The sequence below is a fragment of the Armigeres subalbatus genome, chromosome 3, assembly GCF_024139115.2.
Source record: "Armigeres subalbatus isolate Guangzhou_Male chromosome 3, GZ_Asu_2, whole genome shotgun sequence".
NCBI classification, from domain to species: Eukaryota; Metazoa; Arthropoda; class Insecta; order Diptera; family Culicidae; genus Armigeres; species Armigeres subalbatus.
Genome location: NC_085141.1, coordinates 32,942,377 through 32,964,133, shown reverse-complemented (window position 1 = coordinate 32,964,133; position 21,757 = coordinate 32,942,377). Strand labels below are relative to the sequence as shown.

The following is a 21,757-nucleotide window of genomic DNA, read 5'->3' as shown; positions in this document are numbered from 1 at the left end:
TGTTTTTGAGTATTCGTAAAAAACATTATTTAATGTCTCTTTTGAAAACGCAAACATTAGTTTAATATTGTTCTTGATGCATTGCATATTCATCAGAATGAAAAAGAAAAACAAACTGTTTCCAATCATCGAAGTATGAACGAAAGCGTGCGCGCGCCTTTCGGCAAAGCACAGCCCGACACTACGATCGAGTCTAACCGAAGGTGCATCGCGTCGTTGATTGTTCTCGCAGCGCGTCGAACGGGTTTGACTCCTGCTGCGCGCATAGCAGAACTTGCATCTAAACGTGCTTGCTTCGCATGCGAAAGAGGATGATATGAGGAAACAGAGAAAGCTGGCAACGCTCACGCTGGTTCTCTGCGCGCAGAGAACGAGTGAGCATACCAAGAAGGAAATTATTTCAAATCATTTGTCATGGCGCAAAACTTTAAATTCGACTTCTGGCAGCGCTGCTATTGGTTCTTCATTATGGATCGTACGACTGGCAAAAGCTTTCTATGTGATGGGGTCTGGTGTGTCGGGGAAACACACTTTTAGCTGCAATTTGACTGTACGCCAAGCATGTGGCGTTAACTTGATCTGCCTACGAAATATTTTGTTTATTTAGATGTTTAGATGTTAAAATCATTGGAAATATTACGCGAAACTTTGTTTAAAAAATTTACTGAGTAAATTATTTGCCCTAATAATTATAAGTATAAGTATAAGTATATTTATTTGTTACGATAGCCTACCAGTAATTAATTGCCAAGACATTAATTTCCTACTTCTGACCTAAGAATGGTTACCTGTTCCATGAACAGGTAGAACGTATGGACGAGTCGCCTCTGAATTTTCAATAGGAAACAATGGTGGAGTATCCTGCGTCGAATAGGAAACAATGGTGGAGTATTCTTGTTGCGAGTAAATCGGTTAAGGATAAACCCCTGAAAAATGAGTGACATTTTTTTTGGGTGGGTGCGCACAGACACACACACATACACACACACACCACAGACATCACCTCAATTCGTCGAGCTGAGTCGATCGCTATAAAACACTATGGGTCTCCGGGCCTTCTATAGCAAGTTTGTTTTTGGAGCGATCATATACCCTTTACGTATACTTAGTATACGAGAAAGGCAAAAATCATAGAAGTGGTCTTTTAGGTCCCCAACATTTCAAAATTTGAAAATGATGCGATTCCGTACCCCCAAATATAAATTTTGAAATTCATTCACATTAGACGTATTCTGCCGTAATCTGAAAAAGTAACGTATACCATTTTCCAAAAATGAGTACTTATCGAGCTCTTTAACAGAAAAATGAAAAACATGTCTGTTGTAATTTGGCACAGACGTCACTATTTCAGATCATGGCAGTATTGTCGGTATGTTGTTTTACAACATGCGCATTTTTGGGCTAAATAACCGCTGCGTGGTTTACAGTGATGTGATATGAAATAAGTCTTTACTAATTCCTGAAATGCTGAAATATGTGAAAGCATTAGTTTTATTATGTTTTTCATTACGATAAACTGGATGAAAGTAAGTGTGATTAAGCTGTGAACGTACTTACGAGGCTAAATAATCAAAAGTGAACGATGTAGAGCAGACAGGCGTAGATAGCGCCCCACATTAGTGCATTGTTGGGTGAAATAATCGTAAAGTTTAAAGCAAACATATCAATCGTTCAACCGAAAACCGGCATCTAACCCTTGAGACTGCTCATGCCCGCACGCATGATCTCATCCACGAGCAGCAGGTTACTGGCGATGACCGTGCAGGAGTTGAGGATCTGCTTCTTGACTATGTAGTTATCAAACACACCAAGATCGACTGGCTTCATCGGTTCTCCAGTGGACAGATCCAGCCCGATCGGCTCCTCGCTGAGACGGCTTTCCTCCTGCAAACGAACAATAGTGTCCTGTGCATCGTAGCCACTGTTGGTGGCCAGCACCTTCGGAATCACGAGTAGAGCATCCGCATAGGCTTGGATAGCCAGGCGAGTCTTTCCCTTAACGTCCTTAGCGTAGTCCTTGAGCTTGTTGTGGCATCGAACTTCAAAGGCTCCCGCTCCCGGAATCAACTTCTTATCTTCGACGGCGTTGTTGATCGAACGGAGTCCATCACGGACTGCGTCTTTGATTTGGGTCAAAGTGTACTTGTTTGGTCCCTTCATCAGAATAGTCACCGAAAGCGGATTCTGGCACTCTTCAACGAACGTGAACTTGTTCTCACCCAATACGTGCTCGTAAACCAGTCCAGCGAATCCCAAACAGGACTCATCCATGTTATCGAACGAGTTCAAGGCAATGCCACCGCAAGCCAGAGACAAACGCTCCATGTTACGACGCTTGGCACGACGCAGCCCCATGATCCCCTCCTTGGCCAACATGTCCAGCGACATAGGGTCAATACCCTTCTGGTTGATCACTACAAAGGTCTTATCAGTTCCTTCGCAAACCTTCCGCTTCAGTTCAATGACCTTCTTAACTCGCTCCTCAATGAACTCTCGTTCGGCCAGCACGAACTTCTCTCGTTCCTCAGCAGTCTTGTAGAAGAATCCCGAGTTAACCTCACTCTTCTCATACTCCATCGAAACATTACACGTCAAAATGTAGGCTTTCTCCAGACGCTTGGGCATATCCGGATGACGCGAACCATGATCCATTACGATCCCCTTCACCAGCTGGGTATCCGTAGCCGATTTGTGCTGCATCTCCATCAGCTCCACCATGTGCAAATCCACGGGCTTACCATCGTTTCTAATGGCGAGGACAGCGTCTACACAGACATCCGTCAACAGATCCGCCAGTTGGGGGTGCACCTTGGTTCTCAGTGACGTGCGCGCAATGTTCAACAGTCCCTCACGGTTGATCTCAATCGGATGGGCCATTTGGTCCAAGATCTGAAGCGCTTGCTTGCGAGCCTGATCATACCCTTCCGCTACAATTCGTGGATGCAATCCGTCGGAAATGTACAGATCCGCTTGCTTCAGCAGCTCTCCGATAAGCAACACAGTGGAAGTTGTACCGTCGCCGGTCATGTCGTCCTGGGCTGTGCTGGCGCGGGCAATCAACGACGCCGTCGGGTGCTGAATCTGCATCTCATGCAGCAAAACGTTACCGTCCTTGGTGATTTTGATGTCACCGGCTCCGGAAACCAACCTGAAAATGAGGATCGATTAAAAAATATATAATGCAAGAGATGCAACGAAATGATTAGCATTTTAAAGTAACTAATAACAATGTGCTTGAGATATTTTTTCTATATTATATACGCTGCTGGTACTGTAACCCAGTCAATAATGTTCCGGGAAGAATCACAAAACGAAATTAGGTTAGGTTTGATGACTCATTGGTTGTATCATTTTGAAGAAGTTTTGTATTAACTTTCCTCACAATCTTAAATTTTATCTCATTCTGAATCCATCCACAATTCAAAATTTTCAAAAGAACATATTTCTACCAATTTTTCAACAAATAACAGTTCCATCTGATATACAGCCAACTGCGTAGGCGATCAAAAAACCACTCACATTTTCATGGTTCCCTTCGGGCCGAGATTGGTCTTCATCACGTCCTGGATGCCCTTGGCAGCGCCAATGTTAACGGCAAGCGCCTGAGCTGCACGAGCAAATTCAGCTTTGGGGTTCAATAAACTGATTGAGGCCATTTTCACGATCGGATTTTTCACAGGCACAGAAAACACGGAATATTCGAGAGATCGGCACCACCGGATCGCGTGAGAGAAAACGGGGCTTTGAAAAGTTTGGAAGAAAAAAAACACGAGTTTTTGACATATGGAGAACTGTCACCGCACGCAAATTTGCATCGATCAAAATATCTGATGTGAGGGAGAAGAATCTGCAATCTTCACACACTGTGCCACCAAAGTACTCTTTAATGGGTAAAAAAATAACCATTATGAAGTTAAATAGTTCAACTCATTAAAAGAGTAAACAGCGTTTACTCATTAATGAGTAAAAGGCCCATACGTCAAACTCAGGAGTAATTTTTACCCATTATATGAAAAATGAAATTGGATAAAATGGGTATTTTTCACTCTTGATTTTGAAGGCATTTATAATTTAGCATAACAGTAAAAAACAGTAAAGCAAAAGCGGTTCGTTTACACAAAGCTCGTGCAATATTTGTTTTATTTATTCATAATGACCTTACATATTATAATTTATTAACACATAAATAAGATATTATATGAAAGCAGTAGACTAAATTCTTATTGGCCTGGTTTGCCTCCCTGTGTCGCGTATCATCTTGTAAATAAATAAACACCGAACAGACCGAATTTACTACGGCAAACACTCTGTTTTCCGATTCTCTCAGCATCACTTGGAGTATCCGGAGATCAGCATACCGAGATAGTCAATTTAATCACTACGGATAAGAACCAGTTAGGAGAGAAAAGTATTTATGTGGACGTTTTAAAATTACCGTATGAAATTCCTCCATTCCTCCGCGGATTTCAAATCGTGCCGGTGCCGCGCCGTGCTATTCATTGGGAGCATCAGCACCACGTAGCTGTAAAGGATCGGATCCAGTTGGGAAGAATTTCCGCATGTCGATATCTCGTCTGAATCGCTTGTGTCTGGCTACGTCCATTCCGTTCCGACTTTTTCTGTGACCAGAACAAACAGTACGAAACGAAGGCTTGAATTAAAAAAGATATGATTATTTCCCCTATTAATAAAAATATAAACAAATTAAAACAAAAACTCTTACCATTCATCCATCGGAGCTTCCACCAACAGTTTCTTCAGTTGTTTGTTTAAAACTTCAACTTGTTTTTCACTCATTAATGAGTAAACACAAGGAACATGGAAATGGTTACAAAATATGCATTATTCCCAAAAAAATATCACCCATTATTTTGACAGCTCCATATATCGGTAAAAACTGTTTATTTTTTACTCTTTAAAGAGTATTGCTGGGTTTACAGTGCACTAATACGATTCAACTCCATTTTGGGTAAATTGCTCTAAGAGCATCATTATCGGTCGCGAGCATTTTAAATATTGTCTATCCGGAATATTGCGCAGATTCCGCCTTATTAGACTCCTGCGCTAAAATTATTTGCGTGAATATTTTCCCCGTGTCAGACACACAAATGAATTAACACTGTTTGATGTTTGTCCGAGTAAACAAAAACACGTGTGTCCGATGAATAACAACAACAAAAAACAATTACAAAGATAGCTTGAATGTATTGGTTTGTACGCTGAAAATTCAAAGCAAAACGAAGTTGCGCCAGAGTCTAAAAATTGATGCAACGGGCAAAAAATTTATACCGTTTTTTATACCGAAGTTGGATTTTTCTCCGGATAACAGGCAACTTTTCCAACTTCGGAAGTAGTGCGCTGGATTCGCCTAAGGATGCGCTAAACAACGCATCAATTAGTTTGACAAATAAAACTTCGGAAGAAAGTTCGGTTCGGAAGTCCTGACTTCCGAATTCTAACTTGGTGCTACGCCGACAATAATCACCCGCGCAGCGCTTTCATTTCTGTGTCATCACTCGTTTCCTTATCTGTCACTATTTTCGGCTCTCAATTTGGTTACTGTATTCCGTAACGGTGACGTTTGACAGTTGACAGTTCATCAAATCACACACACGGGTCACTTTTTAGTGACTTGGTCACTTTTTTCGGGCTAGCTTCACGGAACCCGAAATGTTGCTTGCTGCAGCGCTTACTGGCACCTGTGATTGTGCCGGCTTCATGATTTAACCGAGGATTTAACCTAACGTCAGAACTTCACGCGCATCCGTGTTGAAATAATTGTCCATCCGTTTTCCCTTTATAATTGCATTACTGAAACCAGCAGGCAGTAAGTACTTTAGGTTCCGTTGTTTTGTTTTGATCCTTCTAGCTATTCCGTGCAGGCCGGGGTTCTGCTCTGCTGAGTAGCTCCAAGTGCCAGCAAAAGTTCATTCGTTTTGTTTTGCTCAAGTTTTCGTGTAATCCCACAAAACGTACCGAATATTCTTCCATAAGATCTGTTTTTCTCGATGCAAAACATTTTATTGCATCGAGAATTACTTACCCATCACATTGGAGTGATAATAATAACACGAAACATTTCTAATTACAATTATTGTTATAAATAAAGTCATTAGCTATCATGATTACTATTATGATTATTAGCTGCAGACAGGGATGCCAGATACAATTTTTATAAGTCTGTATCAATCTCAATAAAATGTCTGTATTTGTCTGTATGGAGTTCAGAAGGTACAGGAATTAGAAAATTATTAAAAAATCATGCACTTTTGACAACGTAGAATATCGAAGTTTCAATAATGCAAAAGTCGGCGTAAGACTTAGTCAAGTCAAGTACGAGATACTGAAGACAAGTAAGGTTGCTGTATAGGTCGAAATACGTATTTCAGAAGTTTCTGTGAAGTTACAATCTAGTGGTGGAATTTAATCAATGGGATAATACTATCTCGTCTTATGACAAGCGAAGATATTCCACTGCACAGCTCTGAATAATGTTCTTTCTCATCAATATGTACCGTTTTGACTCAAATCCCGAACATGACTCATATTCTGAACACTGGCGTTTTAGCGCCCTCTAGGACCGCACTGAGGATCAAGATTACAAACGTATTCACTGATGAAAAATAATCGAATAAAGCCAAAATGGCCATTTGAACGCGAGTGTTTCGAATATGAGTCATGTTTGCAATTTGAGTCAAAACGGTATGTAGTTACCTCGATCATATTTACGCTATTTGCTAACTGAAAATCCGTCAGGTAGCTCAAAAGAGTTCGGTTCAGAGGAGGAATGAATCCGTTTGGAAACCCAAAGAACTAAACGGACATCTTTTGGGTTCACAAACGGAGTACCTTCGGGCTTTCGAACTTTCTTGGGCTTCCGAACGGAACTCTTTTTGCGTTTTTGAACAAAATCGTTTTGGCTTCCGAACGGAATCTTTTTGGGCTTCGAAATCACAAAAGGATATCCTTTGTACAGAGAAAAAAAATCCAGAAGCCAGATGGCTCCACTCGGATTTCCAAAAGTATTCCTTTCGAAAGTCTAAAAGAAATCACTTTGAAAGTCTAAATCTAAGATAATTTCGTTCAGAAGCCCAACAAGGTTTCGTTCGGAAATCCAAATTAATTCTGTTTTGGAAGCCCAAAAGAATTTTTTTAGAAATTTCTTTAGGTTTTCGAACCGATTTTTTTGGGTTTTCTAAACGGAGCTCTTTTTGGCTTTTGATAGGAACTCTTCTGGGTTTTCGAATCGATTCCTTTTGCGCTTCATAACAAAATTCTTTTAGGTCTTCAGTAGGAAAACCCATAGATATCCGTTCAGAATCCCAGAACGCTCCAATCGAAAGTTCAAAAGTATTTCTTTCGAAAGTCCAAAAGTATTCCGTTCGGATAATTAAAAGTATTCCGTTCGGAATTTTAGATTGATTTTTTTCATAATCCCATTAGAATTTCATTTGGAAATCCAAATTTAAATGAAAGTAAATGAAGTGATTCCTTTCGAAAGCCCAAAAGAATTTCGTTCAGAAACTCGAAGGGATTTCGTTAGTAAACCCAGAAGGATTACGTTCGGAAATTCACATAATTTTGTACGGAAATCCGTATGAACGGATATCTTTTGGGCACCGTAATGGTATACTGTTGGGCTTTAGAACGGGTTCCTGTTTGACTTCAGAATGGATTAATTTTGGATTTCTGAATGAAATCTTTTTAGGTTTCCGAAAAGAATTGAAGAATCTTTCCGTTTTAAATTCTAAAAGGATTCTGTTTGGAACTCAAAAGGGATCCCGTAAAGAAGTCTGAAAGACTCCACTCAAAATTTCAAAATGATACTGTTTGGAAACCTTATAGAATTCCGTACGAAATCCCATAACAATTTTGTTGAAACCCCAAAAATGGTTTAATTCGAAAGCCCAACAGTCCAGCAGTCTAAAGTTTTCAAAAACTGAATGTCTGTAAAAGTCTGTAACTTCAATCAAAAGTCTGTATAATGTCTGTAATCTGTATGATGTCTGTATGCAAGACCAAATGTCTGTATAAATACAGACATGTCTGTATGTCTGGCAACCCTGGCTGCAGATCAAGACATCAGGACGATCAAGACTTTTATTTTTCATTATTTTGACATTTCGACATTTCAGTTTATGTTACAAGGCTGCCAGTTTTACATTGAAGTAAAACTTTGTCCCTTTAAAATAATTATTATTATTAAAAGTAATTTTAGTCAATGAAATTGTTATTTATTGATAGAATCTTTCAGAAGCCGTGTTTTAATTGAATATAAATGAGCTAAACATATGGAAAATATTAGAAATATTGTCAGGGACAATATATAAATCTATATGCTATTTCAATAGGATCTAAAGTGTTGATTACAATTTACATACTGGCAACACAGCTCATCCGAGATTGAAATTGCAAATAAACATTCAGTTTATGTTGGTCTTTTTTCAACAGATGCATTAACATCCCGTATGACCGAGGCAGCAGAGCAGCACTTCAATGATACACGACAAAGGCAGCTCAGTTCGAGACCTGAAGAAATTAATTTACGCATTTTTTTATTTTAACCAATGGATTTTTTAATTTCATTAATGATTTTTCTTTCTGTGTAGGGATTCACCCAGAGATCCGACTGGAGTCCTTCAAAGATTCAGACGGTAATCTTTCAGAAATTCCGACGGGAATTCTTCAGGAACTCATGCGGGAATTTCTTCAGGAACTCCAGGATTTCGAAGGAACCTTTAACGATTCCTACAGTAATAAAAATCCACACATTTCTATTGGCAAAAATCTAAAGACATTTACAAATAAATTTTACCCGCTATAGGAGAATCTACATAAAGGTTATTAGTTAATAACGGTTATGTGTGTTTCCACATATTATGCATCTCGAGATAAAATAGAATACTGCGGCTTCCTGCTGGTTACTTCTCAGGTAATCGCAGCGGTCACTAAACACAACAGAGTCAATGAAAATCTCACCCACCATATGCACTTGCCATGATAAACACTCTCCACACTCAGTGACTCCGGCCTCTCACTAATAGAATCGAACACTGCTGTCATTTCGCGAAAAGCACGTGGTTTTGTTTTGAGCGGGAAAATTCTGCCTATCTTTTAACACGGCGGCTTGGATTTTTGTCAGTGTAAGGAAATCCTTCAGTGATTCAGACGGGAATACTCCAGAGACTCTGACAGAATTCCTTTCAGAAGAGAATCCCTTAGAGATTCCAAAACGAATCCTTTAGGGATTCCAAAAAAATCCTTCAGGGATTCCAAGAAGAATCCTGGGATCGAAGGAAATCCTTAAGAGATTCCAGAGGGAACTCAATCACACAATCAACATTTTGTGCATATTCATTACGGATGGGTAATAGCTAAAATGTAGGCAATTTACCTATCTTACCGAAGGACGTAATTCTACGTCAAGTCTTCATAAAACAAAAATCGTGTGGAATATTTTATTTGGGATACCAATACTTTCACACAATCCTGCATCCGACAGTTCGTGCCAGCAGTTGACTGGCAGCAGATGAAGTTACATGTTTTCCTCTTTGCAAGTCTCGTCTCAGGATACATTGTGCCCCGCCAGGGTATTTCCGACCCGAAAATATCTTAGATCGGATCAAGAATCGATTATTCTTGCAGTTTGTAACTGCTACTGAAGGTGCATTTTCCGGTTTATATCTTTGACAGTTGTAAAATCTATCAATCGAGGAAAAGGTATAACTGGAACTGTAATATTAGTAAAGATTTCCCTTATAGAGGATAACAGCCAATTCATGTCTCAAAATGAGGAAAGTTACTTCGGTCGATTTGAAAAACTACGCGCGGAATCGAATTCTTATCCCCACTTATTTATTTTCAGCGGCACGGTTATTTTTGACGTTGACGGTCCATGTTTCAAGACAAAATTTTCAAAACGACTTATCTGCTTTTGTAAACAAAGATTCAAACGACGATTTGACGAATCTGATTGCTCTCCCACGCAAACGAACACCACCAATAGGTAGGTGAATGTTTCCGCTACCTGTTGATGGTGTTGGTTTGCGTGGGAGAGCTTTCAGATTCGTCAAATCTTCGTTTGAATCTTTGTTTACAAAAGCAGATAAGTCGTTTTGAAAATTTTGTCTTGAGTTTTGTTTCGCAAATTTTTTAATGTGAAAGTGGATGCTGATGATGTCGGTGCAGGTCTAGGGTAAGATTCCCGAAACTTTCCCTTACCCCAGTTTTTTCCCACCTATTGTAAAATCTCCATTTCTCTAAAACTAGGTAGTTGTTATAAACAGTTAAAGTTTAAGTTTTTTTTTTCACAATAAAGTTTGGAAAAAGTTAAACTTTAACTCTTCTTAGTTCCCGAGAAAAGAAGATTTTAAAATAGACGAAAACTGGGGTTGGGGTGATTTCTGGTGGTCCTACCCTATGTGTTATGATATTTTCGATATTTTTGTCGAGAAAAAAGTGTTGTAAATTTGTTGATAAGTAAATCAGAGTTAAATTAAATCGCTGTGAAACTCGTAATGATTCATTAGGCAGCATTGCAAATTGTTATCTCTGTTGAACTTTATCTTGTTGTTTTCCAAATATGGGCACATCGGATTGGGATGGTTAGTATTTCGTATCTCATTTATCCTAATGTTTACAATTTTGTTGAACGAGAATTTAATTTTCCAATATTTAATTGCAACATCGTAGCTCTTCGGAAACAAGCCCGTCATCTGGAGAACGATATTGACCTGAAGTTGATCGCATTCAACAAAGTTGGCACCGGAAGCAGTTCGTTGAACTCCGCTGGATCCAGTGACACGTCGCCCTTATTGGGGGACCATGTCTTCGAGTCGCTCTCGCTGGAGATCGAGCAGATGCTGGACCAGCTGTCAAACATCAACGAGCGGATGGCGGAGATTCCTGGCACCGGAGCTGCCGTTATGCATGTCCTTCAGCGACATCGGGAGATTCTGCATGTAGGATTGATTTTTGTAGTGAATATTTCTATCCAGAACGTTCTTAGTAGTGGTCACTTTTCAGTGGCGTCACAAAACGTACCAACTGAACACAAATCTCAGATCCACAGCATTTGTCCAACTAGAGAAGACTTGATTTTTTGATTTTTTTATTCTTGCAGGGGTACAGACAAGAGTATTTAAAAATACAGGCCAATCACACAACTAGAATGGAACGAGAGGAATTGCTGCGCGGGTCCGGACTGGGTGGAACTACGTCCCCTTCGACGTCCGGATTAAGCCGGCGGGACATGTATCTGAAGGAAAATACACATCTTCACAAGTAGGAAACAATATTCGAATATATTTGACATAAGGCAATTATTTCAATTAATTCCATGCAGTTCAAGTTCCATGGTTAACGACCAGATTAGCATTGCAATGGAGACGAAGGAACACTTGACCTCTCAACGGCAACATATGAAACGCTTCCAAACCAGGATGCACGATATTTCCCATCGGTTCCCGTTGATATCTAGGTTTGTATTGCACAGACGGTTGAACTCTACGGATAGCAAACTGATCATGTTCCTATTTTCAGTCTCATTCAGCGAATTAACATTCGCAAACGAAGAGAGTCGCTGATACTTGGAGGAGTGGTCGGGGTCTGTACGATTCTTCTGTTGCTGTACGCATTTCACTGATCGGAATACAGGTTGACCAGGTTTGTTGCAATAAATTAATTACTTTTTAGCGCATTGGACGTTTTCGCTATCAACAGATATCGTTGCTTTGCGCGCAACTGTAAGCACGTTTTAACCGGAAACCAAACTAACTGAAGCATTCAGCCGATTGATATCGGAGGCAGAGATGGTTATCGAAGTTTATTTTGTAGTTAGATGTTTTTAAATTTGGCTGCTCGTATGGACGGCCAAGGTTTGTTCAGGCCGCAAGTTGTATGTATTTATCAAAAACATTAAAAAATAACTAATAAAGTAAGTCGCGTTGGTCGGCATTTGTGATAGGAATTAGAAGTAGCAATAATCAATAGATATTAAAGGATATCACAATTCCTTTTATTCTTGAAGAGATCCATATAAACAATTCAAAATCGTATATGTTCAAATACCGCCATCGGGGGTGACAATGGGTCAGGGGGTGAGAATGGGTCAGTGCTCTCACCGGCAGTCTTGAGGTCATAGAGTTAAATCGTTCAAAAAGGTCTTTTATATTTTAGTCTTTTTGCCATCAGATATATGCAATCTATTCTTCAAGCATTCTAAGTAGTTGAAACAGCGACCTATTCTCACTTCATTGGTACGTGTTTCTTAGGGAGCACCAAATTTCTTTGACTGATTTAATTACCTTTTATCTTAAATAAAGTCTACTTTCCTAAAGAACACATATTTTTATGCCCCCAACTGTTTTAACCATTTTTTAACTACCCATCGTACACCGTTTGTAATTGTAACCGGTAGGTATAAATGAGCAGTGTGTCGGCAACTACACTAGTGGTCAATTGTAGTGTGCTTCCAATCCGATGTTGGAAAGGTTAAACTAAATAAGCTGCACTCATAACAAAGATATGCAGTGTCAAAATTGGAACGGTCAAATCAGTTGTTCCAATCGAACACAAGGTTCTTACTTTCATAAGGTGAGGCCGCGCTTTAACTTGTATACTTTTGTTGGCACTTGCTGACGGTTAGAATTTCATGGTGAAACATGTTTAAATATTTTAGCGACCCTTTTCATCCGACAAGCACATCTGAGAGTCACCACTCAGATGAGGTTAAAAGCTGCAAACCAGCTGAAACCAACAAGCCGCTGCTTCCACTTTCCGATGTTATCGATGCGGACGCTTCTTCAGAGGTCTCGGAACATTGACTTCCTGGATTCACGACGAAGGTTAACATCTAAATTCGGATCACGGCTGTTCACTCATCGCCACGAATGCATACTGAGTCGCACCATCCATCCGAGATGCCCCACGCTCGCCATGCCGTCGCACCTGGCATTCGGCTCCATTCTCCAGCTTGTTGTACTATCGCCCACGCATGGTGTTACCTGCCTGTCGGAAGCGAACTGTCCGGTTTGCAACAGGGTCTGCTGTCCGGCATTCTTGCAACATCACGTCCTGCCCATCGTACCTCTTTAGCGCATTACCGGTCAGAATTTGGGTCTTCGAAAGTACCCGACAGGTTCTTCCTTTCGAGCACCTGGTTCATAGCCACTGTCCAGTTTGGGTGCGAATATTTTTCCGATGCCTTCAGGCAGGCCGCGGATTTCACGTCTGACCTGTCTGTGAGCCCAGCGATGATCACCAGTCCTCGTCACTGACAATGTGTTAAACGCGCATGATTCTGCTCATAGTACCGGCATCTGTTCAGCTCACTTTGGTTGCTTCTCACGTCTTCAGGCGGCAGCTCTTTCCTGTAAATGTTCGGCCTTTCAGCAACTGTTCCAGCTCATCTTTAGCTTAAATAAATTGACTGCACGTTGAACGAGCTTCCACCAGGTCTGAGCGTCCGAGTTTTCATTGCCTCCATCTGTCGACATCATCTGTCATTGATCGTCTGTCCACGCCTGTCATTGTTTCAACGAATCCTGAAGCCTGTTCGCCGTTCACTCCCAGACGGCAGTCTCAACTTCCCTCCAGAACTGTCCTGAGCTTCGTATCTGAGAACAGTGAGCAGCTGCTTGCACAGCAACCGTTTTCTCCCGGGTCGTTCTTTTCGCCCAGCTCCTGCAGTAGACCTGTCCTCACTTCGTCGGCCCAGTGTTTTTTTTTCCGTCGCCTGTCCGTGAACTCATGACAGATCCAGCCCATTTTCGCACTGATTGAGCGCACTTCCCGAAAGTTCGACCGCCATTGGCTTTCGAGAGATCAGAGTTCAGAAACATCTTTCATTTGAGGTATCCCTTGGAAACTGAGGTATTCTGGTCTCTGAGTCCGGCTTCCAAGCCTCTTTGAAAAATACTGTTGGTGCCTCACGTTCCAGGAGTGAGCTTCCTCCATAATCCTTGCGCCCACAGTGTTCTGAGGTTTCCTTGCATCTTGAGCTCACCTGTGAGCTCCTCTTGACAGCAAGCCTGTCTCTGAGGCTTCCTGAACTTGAGCTCTTGAGTGCTGTCCCAGCTCTCTGGCACCAGAGCCCTGAGTGAGTTTTCAATCTTCCTGAATGGCTCCTGAAAAGGCCTGAGCTGAGAGAGGGCTTTGACTTCTTTTTTGAGCTTGAAAGTAGCTTGGAGCCTCTTGAAAGGAGGTTTTTTTTCCAAAGACAGCCTGTTTCCTTTAGAAAGGAGAAAGCTTCCTAGGTCTGAAAGGAGTGCTTGGCAAGAGGCAAAACCCTCTTCTATAGGCCTGTGCTCTCCTTTCAAGACTAGGGAAGCTCCTTCAAGATCCTTTTCTGCACGGGAAGGCCTTTTTGAGAAAAACTCCTTCAAGAGGTGCCTTGTAGTTTCTGCTTTCAAGAAGCTCAAAAGCCTACTTCCAAGATGCTCAAAAGCTTCCTTCCAAAAGGCCCCGAAGCCTCTTTTCTTTTAAAAGGAAGTCGCTTTCGAGAGGCTCAAAGTCCTCCTTCTAAGAGGCTCGGAAGCCTTCTTTTCTAGAGGCTCAAAAGCCATCTTTTCTAGATGCTGTAAAGCTTTATTTTAAGAGCCACGGAAGCCTCCTTTAAAGATCCTTTCAAGAAGCTCGGAAGCCTTTTTTCAAGAAGCTAGGAAGCCTCATTTCAAGAGGTTAAGAAGCCTCCTTTTCAAGAGGCTCTGAAGCCTTTTTCCAAGAGGCTCGGAAGGATCCTTTCGAGAGGCTCGGAAGCCTCCTTTCAAGTGGTCAGGCTGTCTTTTTTCAAGACGCTCGTAAGCCTCCTTTTAAGAGGCTGGGAAGCCTGCTTTCAGGAGGCTCAGAAGTCTACTTTCAAGTAGTTCGGAAGCCTCCTTTCAAGATGCTCGGAAGCCTCGCTTCAAGAAGCTCGGAATTCTTGTTTCAAGAGGCTTGGAAGCATACTATCAAGAGGCTCACATACTATCAAGATGCAAAGGAAGCCTCATTTTAATCTACAAGAGGCTCAGAAGCCTTTAATTTAGAGGCGCAGAAACCTACTTTAAATGGATTTAAAAGCTGAAGCTCCTCCCTTCAAAGGGCTCAGAATTATTTTTTTCAAGAGGATTGGAAGCCTACTTTCGAGATGGGGTACCTCAATTAATGCAAAAGTTCGAAGGGGTACCTCTCAAGAAAAAGGTTGAGAACCGCTGTTATAGACGGAAGCGGAGATAGCAGACCCGCCTTTTTCAGGAGAAGAAACGCCGCCTGGAAGAAGCGGAGTGCGAGGAGATGGAACTGTTGAGCGCACCAACAGTGGAAACAACGAAACAGCGGACCGAGAAAAAAATAAAGTGGGTTTTCCGGAGCGGAGAAAATACAAACCGGTCGCTTCAACTTCACTCGAACGAATACAATTTATTCAAATACATAAACATAAATATAAACAATAATATTTGACAACACAACCACGGTGTGTTCATTTGGTCTGAACATAAAAGTTGTCTTGATAACGAGGGGTGACGGTTGCACACTGAATTTATTTCCAACACCCCTCCTCAAGTCGACAACCCGAGTATCACAGTAACAAATATCACAGATCCTATCAATGCTAGTTCAACTTTCGACAACTAGATCTCCAAATTAACTAAGTTTCAGAACACTTTAATTATGACATGTTCCCTTTCAACATTTTCTTATCATCTATTCTCTTCTTTTTCATTCGAGTTACTCTCTTCCTGAATTTCTTTTGCATCTGCACTAGACACAACCAAACAAAGCAAAACATTGTCTCTCCCCTGGCCCCTCCTAGCCGCAAGCGCCGTCGATACATACTGTTATTCCATAGAGTATGTCCTCTTTCATGGATTCTTCTTCTGCACCATCTATTCTTCTCTAATCTTCGATTCATTCAACACATTTTCCGTTTTCACTTTCCATATACTTCTGCAACTTGCCAGATGCCGCCTTTTTTTTATGTACGACGCTTAAACATGTTCAGTTCATATTGTTTATTGTTGTAATTTGCTACAGCCACAACTACCCCATTCTCCAATATTTCCGCTCTTCTGCCTACAAAACTGACTCGTAAACCAGCTCTCGCCACACGGTTCACTGAGTTCAACAGATTGCAGCTAAGTCCGGGTAAGTATAGCACATTCTTCGCTTCGCACTTCTTCTTTTCATTTCTAATAACGGCATACACCTCCACATCACCACAGTATTCTGCCAGTAATTTTTCGCGGTTCGCTACTAACACTTCCACAGGCCGCTCCAGGCGCCGCATCGTTTTAAAATAACTATTGTCGTTCACCATGTGGTCCGTGGCATCAGAGTCTAGAAACCACTGCGCTTTCACCAGTTCTTTTTCTTTAGACGCCATAAAAACAACCTCCACGCGATCCGAGGTACGGTTTTCTTCAAATACTACGTCTGCTTTATAATTTCGTCTTCTCACATTGCTGTACTCACTCGGATCAGATTCTGACAATTTCACATGACAATCGGCTCGTTTGTGTCCGACTTTACCGCACCGAAAACACGTCAACCTCCTCCAACTCTGTCTACTCATCATGGCAACACCCTCATCGTCGCCGCCAGGAGACAGTAGGTTTCCTTTCTTCATGTTCACATCTAGCAAACGCTTCTTCACGAAAGCCATTGTTACACCGGACGGAAGCGTCTCGATCGCGGTAACTACCGAATCAAACGACGATGGCAACGTTAACAACAGATGGCAAATCGCGTCACATTCTTCCACAGCCGCGCCACTTTCCTTCAACTCTCGAATTAGCCGATCAAATTTAAGCAAGTGTTCCGACAAACCGTTATCACTAGCATCCTCCACATATTTCAATGTGAGGAGCTGCTGCTTCCGAATAAACAACTGTCCGGCAACACCACGACGCTCGAATACCGCCTTCAGCGTGTCCCAAATTTGTTTCGGGGTCGCACAGTCTTTCACTAATTCTAGTTGATTATCAGCTATCGCCTGAATAATCACTGCTTTGCACTTTTTCTCTGCGGCTCTTCGCGCCACCAGTTTCTTTTTCTTCTCCGCCTTCACACTCGCAGAATCGTCCGCCATCACTTTTAACTCATCGATCTCACTCATCTCCTGGTGGAGGCAATCCAGTAGATCGAAAGTATCGAGGACGGTTTCCATCCGGAACTTCCAGTTGTGGAAGCCGGATCCGTCGAACGCGGTGATTTTTATTTTCTCGTCCATACTTACTTGATACTGGATGGGCTACAGCTCTTCGATGAACCTACGCCGAATGGAGTATCCTTCTCCACTGGACGCGATCCTGGGCCAATCGCTTCCAGTCGCCCTGAACATTGAGCGCCCTCAGGTCCGCTTCAACTGCAAAAAGCCATCGTGTACGCGGCCTTCCACGAAGCCTGCGGCCTCTTTCGGGTTCTCTACTAAATATTATCTTCGCTTGACGTTCTTCCGGCATACGAACAACGTGACCAGCCCACCGTAGTCTGCCGTGTTGTATAAGCTTAATAATATCCAGTCCTTTATACACCTCGTACAATTCGTGATTCATGCGACGCCGCCAGATACCGTTCTCCTGTTTACCGTCGATTATTGTCCCCAGCACCTTACGCTCAAACACTCCGAGAGCTCTCCGATCATCCTCCTTTAACGTCCATGTCTCATGGCCGTATAAAGCCACCGGAAGAATCAGAGTAGTGTACAGCGCGAGTTTTGTTTTCGTTTGCAGACTACGGGACTTAAGCTGGTTACGAAGTCCGTAATAAGCCTTATTTGCAGCTGCAATACGCCTTTTCACCTCGCGGGTAACATCATTATCGCACGTCACTAATGTTCCAAGATACACAAATTCTTCTACCATTTCAAATGTTTCACCATCCTGCACTATTTCGCTACCACCACCACTAATGAACCGACGTTGATTGCCAGCGACCATGTACTTCGTTTTGCTGGTATTGATCGTGAGTCCAATCCTCGCTGTCTCCCTCTTAAAAGGCGCAAAAGCCTCTTCCACAGCACGGCGATCAATTCCGATAATATCGATATCGTCCGCAAATCCCAGGAGCATATGCGATTTTGTGATAATGGTACCGCTTCTTTGCCCACCAGCTCTCCTAATCGCTCCCTCGAGCGCTATATTGAACAGTAGGTTCGAGAGTGCATCGCCCTGCTTCAATCCATCTAAGGTAACAAATGACGTCGATATTTCATCCGCAATCCTTACACTTGATTTCGATCCGTCCAACGTTATACGAATCAGCCGTTTCGCCGGAAAACCATGTTCAAGCATAATTTGCCATAATTCATTCCGTTTTACTGAATCGTACGCCGCCTTGAAATCAATAAACAAATGATGTGTCTGCAAGTTGTACTCCCGAAATGTATCAAGGATTTGTCTCAGGGTAAACATTTGATCCGTCGTTGATCGGCCCTCACGAAAACCCGCTTGGTATTCGCCAACGAAGGACTCTTCAAGCGGTCTCAATCTGTTGAACAGAATACGGGACATAATTTTGTACGCCGAATTAAGGAGGGTTATTCCTCGGTAATTGGCGCACTCCAGTCTGTGCCCTTTCTTAAAGAGAGGGCAAATGAGGTCGTCCAACCAGCTAGCAGGCATTTCCTCGTCTTCCCATATTTTCGACATAATATGGTGCAGAACTTCATAAAACTGCTCACTGCCATGTTTGAGTCGACGGAACGATTGGTTCGACGAAGAGTGCAGACAGATTCTGGAGGAGAAGGACGCAGCGCGGGCGGTCGCGCTGCAGCAAGGTACCCGGCAGAACGTGGAACGTTATAGACGGAAGCGGAGACAGCAGACCCGCCTTTTTCAGGAGAAGAAACGCCGCCTGGAAGAAGCGGAGTGCGAGGAGATGGAACAGCTGTGCCGTTCTCAAGATACACGCAAGTTCTATCAGAAGCTCAACGCATCCCGCAAAGGCTTCGTGCCGCGAGCCGAAATGTGCCGGGATAAGGATGGGAGCATCTTGACGGACGAACGTGGTGATCGAAAGGTGGAAGCAGCACTACGAGGAACATCTGAATGGCGCTGAGAGTACAGGCAATGAAAGTCAAGGCAGCGGAGGAGATGATTACGTCAGTTCAGCGGACGATGGAAGCCAACCAGCCCCCACCTTGAGGGAAGTTAAGGATGCCATTCAACAGCTAAAGACCAATAAAGCAGCTGGTAAGGATGGTATCGGAGCTGAGCTCATCAAGATGGGCCCGGAAAAGCTGGCCACTTGCCTGCACATACTGATAGTCAGAATCTGGGAAACCGAACAGCTACCGGAGGAGTGGAAGGAAGGGGTTATATGCCCCATCTACAAGAAAGGCGACAAACTGGAGTGTGAGAACTTTCGAGCGATCACCATCCTTAATGCCGCCTACAAAGTGATATCCCAGATCATCTTCCGTCGTCTGTCACCGTTAGTGAACGAGTTCGTGGAAGTTATCAAACCGGCTTCGTTGACGGCCGCTCGACAACGGACCAGATCTTTACTGTACGGCAAATCCTTCAAAAATGCCGTGAATACCAGGTCCCAACGCACCATCTGTTCGTTGATTTCAAGGCGGCATACGACAGTATAGACCGCGTAGAGCTATGGAAAATTATGGACGAGAACAGCTTCCCTGGGAAGCTTACCAGACTGATCAAAGCAACGGTGGATGGTGTGCAAAACTGTGTGAAGATTTCGGGCGAACACTCCAGTTCGTTCGAATCGCGCCGGGGACTAAGACAAGGTGATGGACTTTCGTGCCTGTTGTTCAACATTGCGCTAGAAGATCCAGTCAATTTATTTGCTTCGCGGATGACATGGACATTGTCGGCCGAACATTTGCAAAGGTGGCAGAACTGTACACCCGCCTGAAACGTGAAGCAACAAAAGTTGGACTGGTGGTGAATGCGTCAAAGACAAAGTACATGCTTGTGGGCGGAACCGAGCGCGACAGGGCCCGCCTGGGAAGCAGTGTTACGATAGACGGGGATACCTTCGAGGTGGTCGAGGAATTCGTCTACCTCGGATCCTTGCTGACGGCTGACAACAACGTTAGTCGTGAAATACGAAGGCGCATCATCTGTGGAAGTCGGGCCTACTACGGGCTCCAGAAGAAACTGCGGTCGAAAAAGATTCGCCACCGCACCAAATGTGTCATGTACAAGACGTTAATAAGACCGGTAGTCCTCTACGGACATGAAACATGGACAATGCTCGAGGAGGACTTGCAAGCACTCGGAGTATTCGAGAGACGGGTGCTTAGGACCTTCTTTGGCGGTGTGCAAGAAGACGGTGTGTGGCGGCGAAGAATGAACCATGAGCTTGCCCAACTCTACGGCGAACCCAGTATCCAGAAGGTAGCTAAAGCCGGAAGGGTACGATGGGCAGGACATGTTGCAAGAATGCCGGACAGCAACCCTGCAAAGATGGTGTTCGCTTCCGATCCGGCAGGTACGAGACGGCGTGGAGCGCAGCGAGCGAGATGGGCAGACCAGGTGCAGAACGACTTGGCGAGCGTGGGGCGTATCCGAGGATGGAGAGATGCGGCCTCGAACCGTGCATTGTGGCGTCAAATTGTTGATTCAGTGTTATCTGTTTAGATGTTAACTAAATAAATGAAATGAATGAATGCCATGTTTGAGAAGTTCAGCCGGGAGCTGGTCCTTCCCCGCAGCCTTATTGTTTTTCAGCTCTTTAACAGCTTTTTTAACCTCATCTAGTGTAGGTGACTCCACAGCTTGTCCATCGTCGCTAATATTTATTCTGTTCACCGATGCACCGTCACTTCCTCCATTCAACAAAGTCTCGAAGTGTTGCTTCCACCTGGCAGCCACTTCAGTTTTATCTGTCAGCAAATTCCCTTGTTGGTCGTTGCACATGACGGGAGATAGCGCTGTCTTTCTCCGCACGCCATTGACAGACTCATAAAACCTCCGCATATCGTTCTGCTCCATTTTTTCCTGCGCCTCACTAATAACTTGTTCTTCGTACTCGTTTTTCTTCCTGCGGTGGGTTCGTTTTTCGGCTGCTCTTGCTTCCTTGTAACGATCTCTATTCGATCGGGTACCTGACACCAACATCCGGCTTCTGGCAACGTTCTTCTCGTCTGTCACTCTCTGACACTCCTCATCGAACCAACCCGTCCTGGGTCGCCTCTGTGCAGTGCCTACCACTTCTCGTGCTGTTGTGCTCACCGCTCCATGGATCAACTCCCATAGATCGTTGATGTTGTCGCTAACGTTGATTGCACTTATCCGTTCGTCGAGCTTCTGGCGGTACTCAGCCGATACTCCTTCCGCCGACAATCGCTGGATATTGTAACGCATCGTTCGCTGTGATCTTTCGTTCGATACAGTTGACAACCGTGATCGAATTTTACTGACAACGAGGTAGTGATCAGAGTCAATGTTCGGACCTCTGAATGTCCGCACATCGATAACATCCGAGAAATGGCGCCCATCCACCAGAACATGGTCTATCTGGTTGCAAGTTTCACCATTTGGGTGTCTCCAGGTGTGCTTTCGGATGAAAGGGTCCACTAAAATATTTAAAAAAAAACCATGTTTAACCTAAAGTGCCCGCATTATACAAGTGGCGCATTACTGGGCTGCGAAATGGTGAGTTGACATCCGGGAAGGGGCGCCTAACATAGCTCTGGTCCTCACAAGTTCCAATACTCACGCTTCCACGGGTCTTCCGATGACAATTGACCGCCAGCTAAGGGTTGCGTACTTAGCTGGTAGTGCAGCCTGGGCACTGTTGTCCTTCTGAC

At 43.3% G+C, this 21,757-nt stretch overlaps 2 protein-coding genes and 1 long non-coding RNA gene across 6 annotated transcripts; 1 reads left to right on the top strand and 2 right to left on the bottom strand.

The window, feature by feature from the left end:
* Positions 1 to 1,456: 1,456 nt before the first annotated feature.
* On the bottom strand, positions 1,457 to 3,760 carry LOC134227844 (T-complex protein 1 subunit zeta). Its single transcript, XM_062709529.1, has 2 exons — positions 3,520 to 3,760; positions 1,457 to 3,148 (listed from the first exon to the last, which is right to left on the bottom strand). The coding sequence occupies exons 1-2, from the start codon at positions 3,654 to 3,656 to the stop codon at positions 1,690 to 1,692; spliced, it is 1,596 nt and encodes a 531-aa protein (XP_062565513.1). The 5' UTR covers positions 3,657 to 3,760; the 3' UTR covers positions 1,457 to 1,689.
* A 371-nt stretch (positions 3,761 to 4,131) lies between these two features.
* LOC134226274 (uncharacterized) lies at positions 4,132 to 5,071 on the bottom strand. Its single transcript, XR_009983443.1, has 3 exons — positions 4,724 to 5,071; positions 4,436 to 4,651; positions 4,132 to 4,378 (listed from the first exon to the last, which is right to left on the bottom strand). It is a non-coding gene; the product is annotated as an uncharacterized LOC134226274 (long non-coding RNA).
* A 5,075-nt stretch (positions 5,072 to 10,146) lies between these two features.
* On the top strand, positions 10,147 to 11,968 carry LOC134227735 (Golgi SNAP receptor complex member 1-like). 4 transcript variants are annotated; one of them, XM_062709402.1, is made up of 6 exons: positions 10,147 to 10,195; positions 10,460 to 10,604; positions 10,693 to 10,961; positions 11,123 to 11,283; positions 11,345 to 11,479; positions 11,542 to 11,968. In XM_062709402.1, exons 2-6 carry the CDS (start codon positions 10,583 to 10,585, stop codon positions 11,642 to 11,644), a joined length of 690 nt encoding a protein of 229 aa, XP_062565386.1. In that variant the 5' UTR covers positions 10,147 to 10,195; positions 10,460 to 10,582; the 3' UTR covers positions 11,645 to 11,968. The 4 variants fall into 4 exon arrangements, with proteins under 4 accessions (XP_062565386.1, XP_062565384.1, XP_062565382.1 ...); XM_062709400.1 differs by having other exon boundaries at positions 10,174 to 10,195; positions 10,453 to 10,604; XM_062709399.1 differs by lacking the exon at positions 10,147 to 10,195 and having other exon boundaries at positions 10,377 to 10,604; positions 11,542 to 11,664; positions 11,722 to 11,968.
* The last annotated feature ends 9,789 nt before the right edge of the window (positions 11,969 to 21,757 follow it).

Coding starts and splice junctions, on each gene's coding strand:
- LOC134227844 (XM_062709529.1), bottom strand. CDS start 3,656: ATGGCCTCAATCAGTTTATTGAACCCCAAAGCTGAATTTGCTCGTGCA. Junction 3,149..3,519: donor CCGAAGGGAACCATGAAAAT/GTGAGTGGTTTT, acceptor CCTCATTTTCAG/GTTGGTTTCCGGAGCCGGTG.
- LOC134227735 (XM_062709402.1), top strand. CDS start 10,583: ATGGGCACATCGGATTGGGATG. Junction 10,605..10,692: donor GGGCACATCGGATTGGGATG/GTTAGTATTTCG, acceptor GCAACATCGTAG/CTCTTCGGAAACAAGCCCGT. Junction 11,480..11,541: donor CGGTTCCCGTTGATATCTAG/GTTTGTATTGCA, acceptor TCCTATTTTCAG/TCTCATTCAGCGAATTAACA.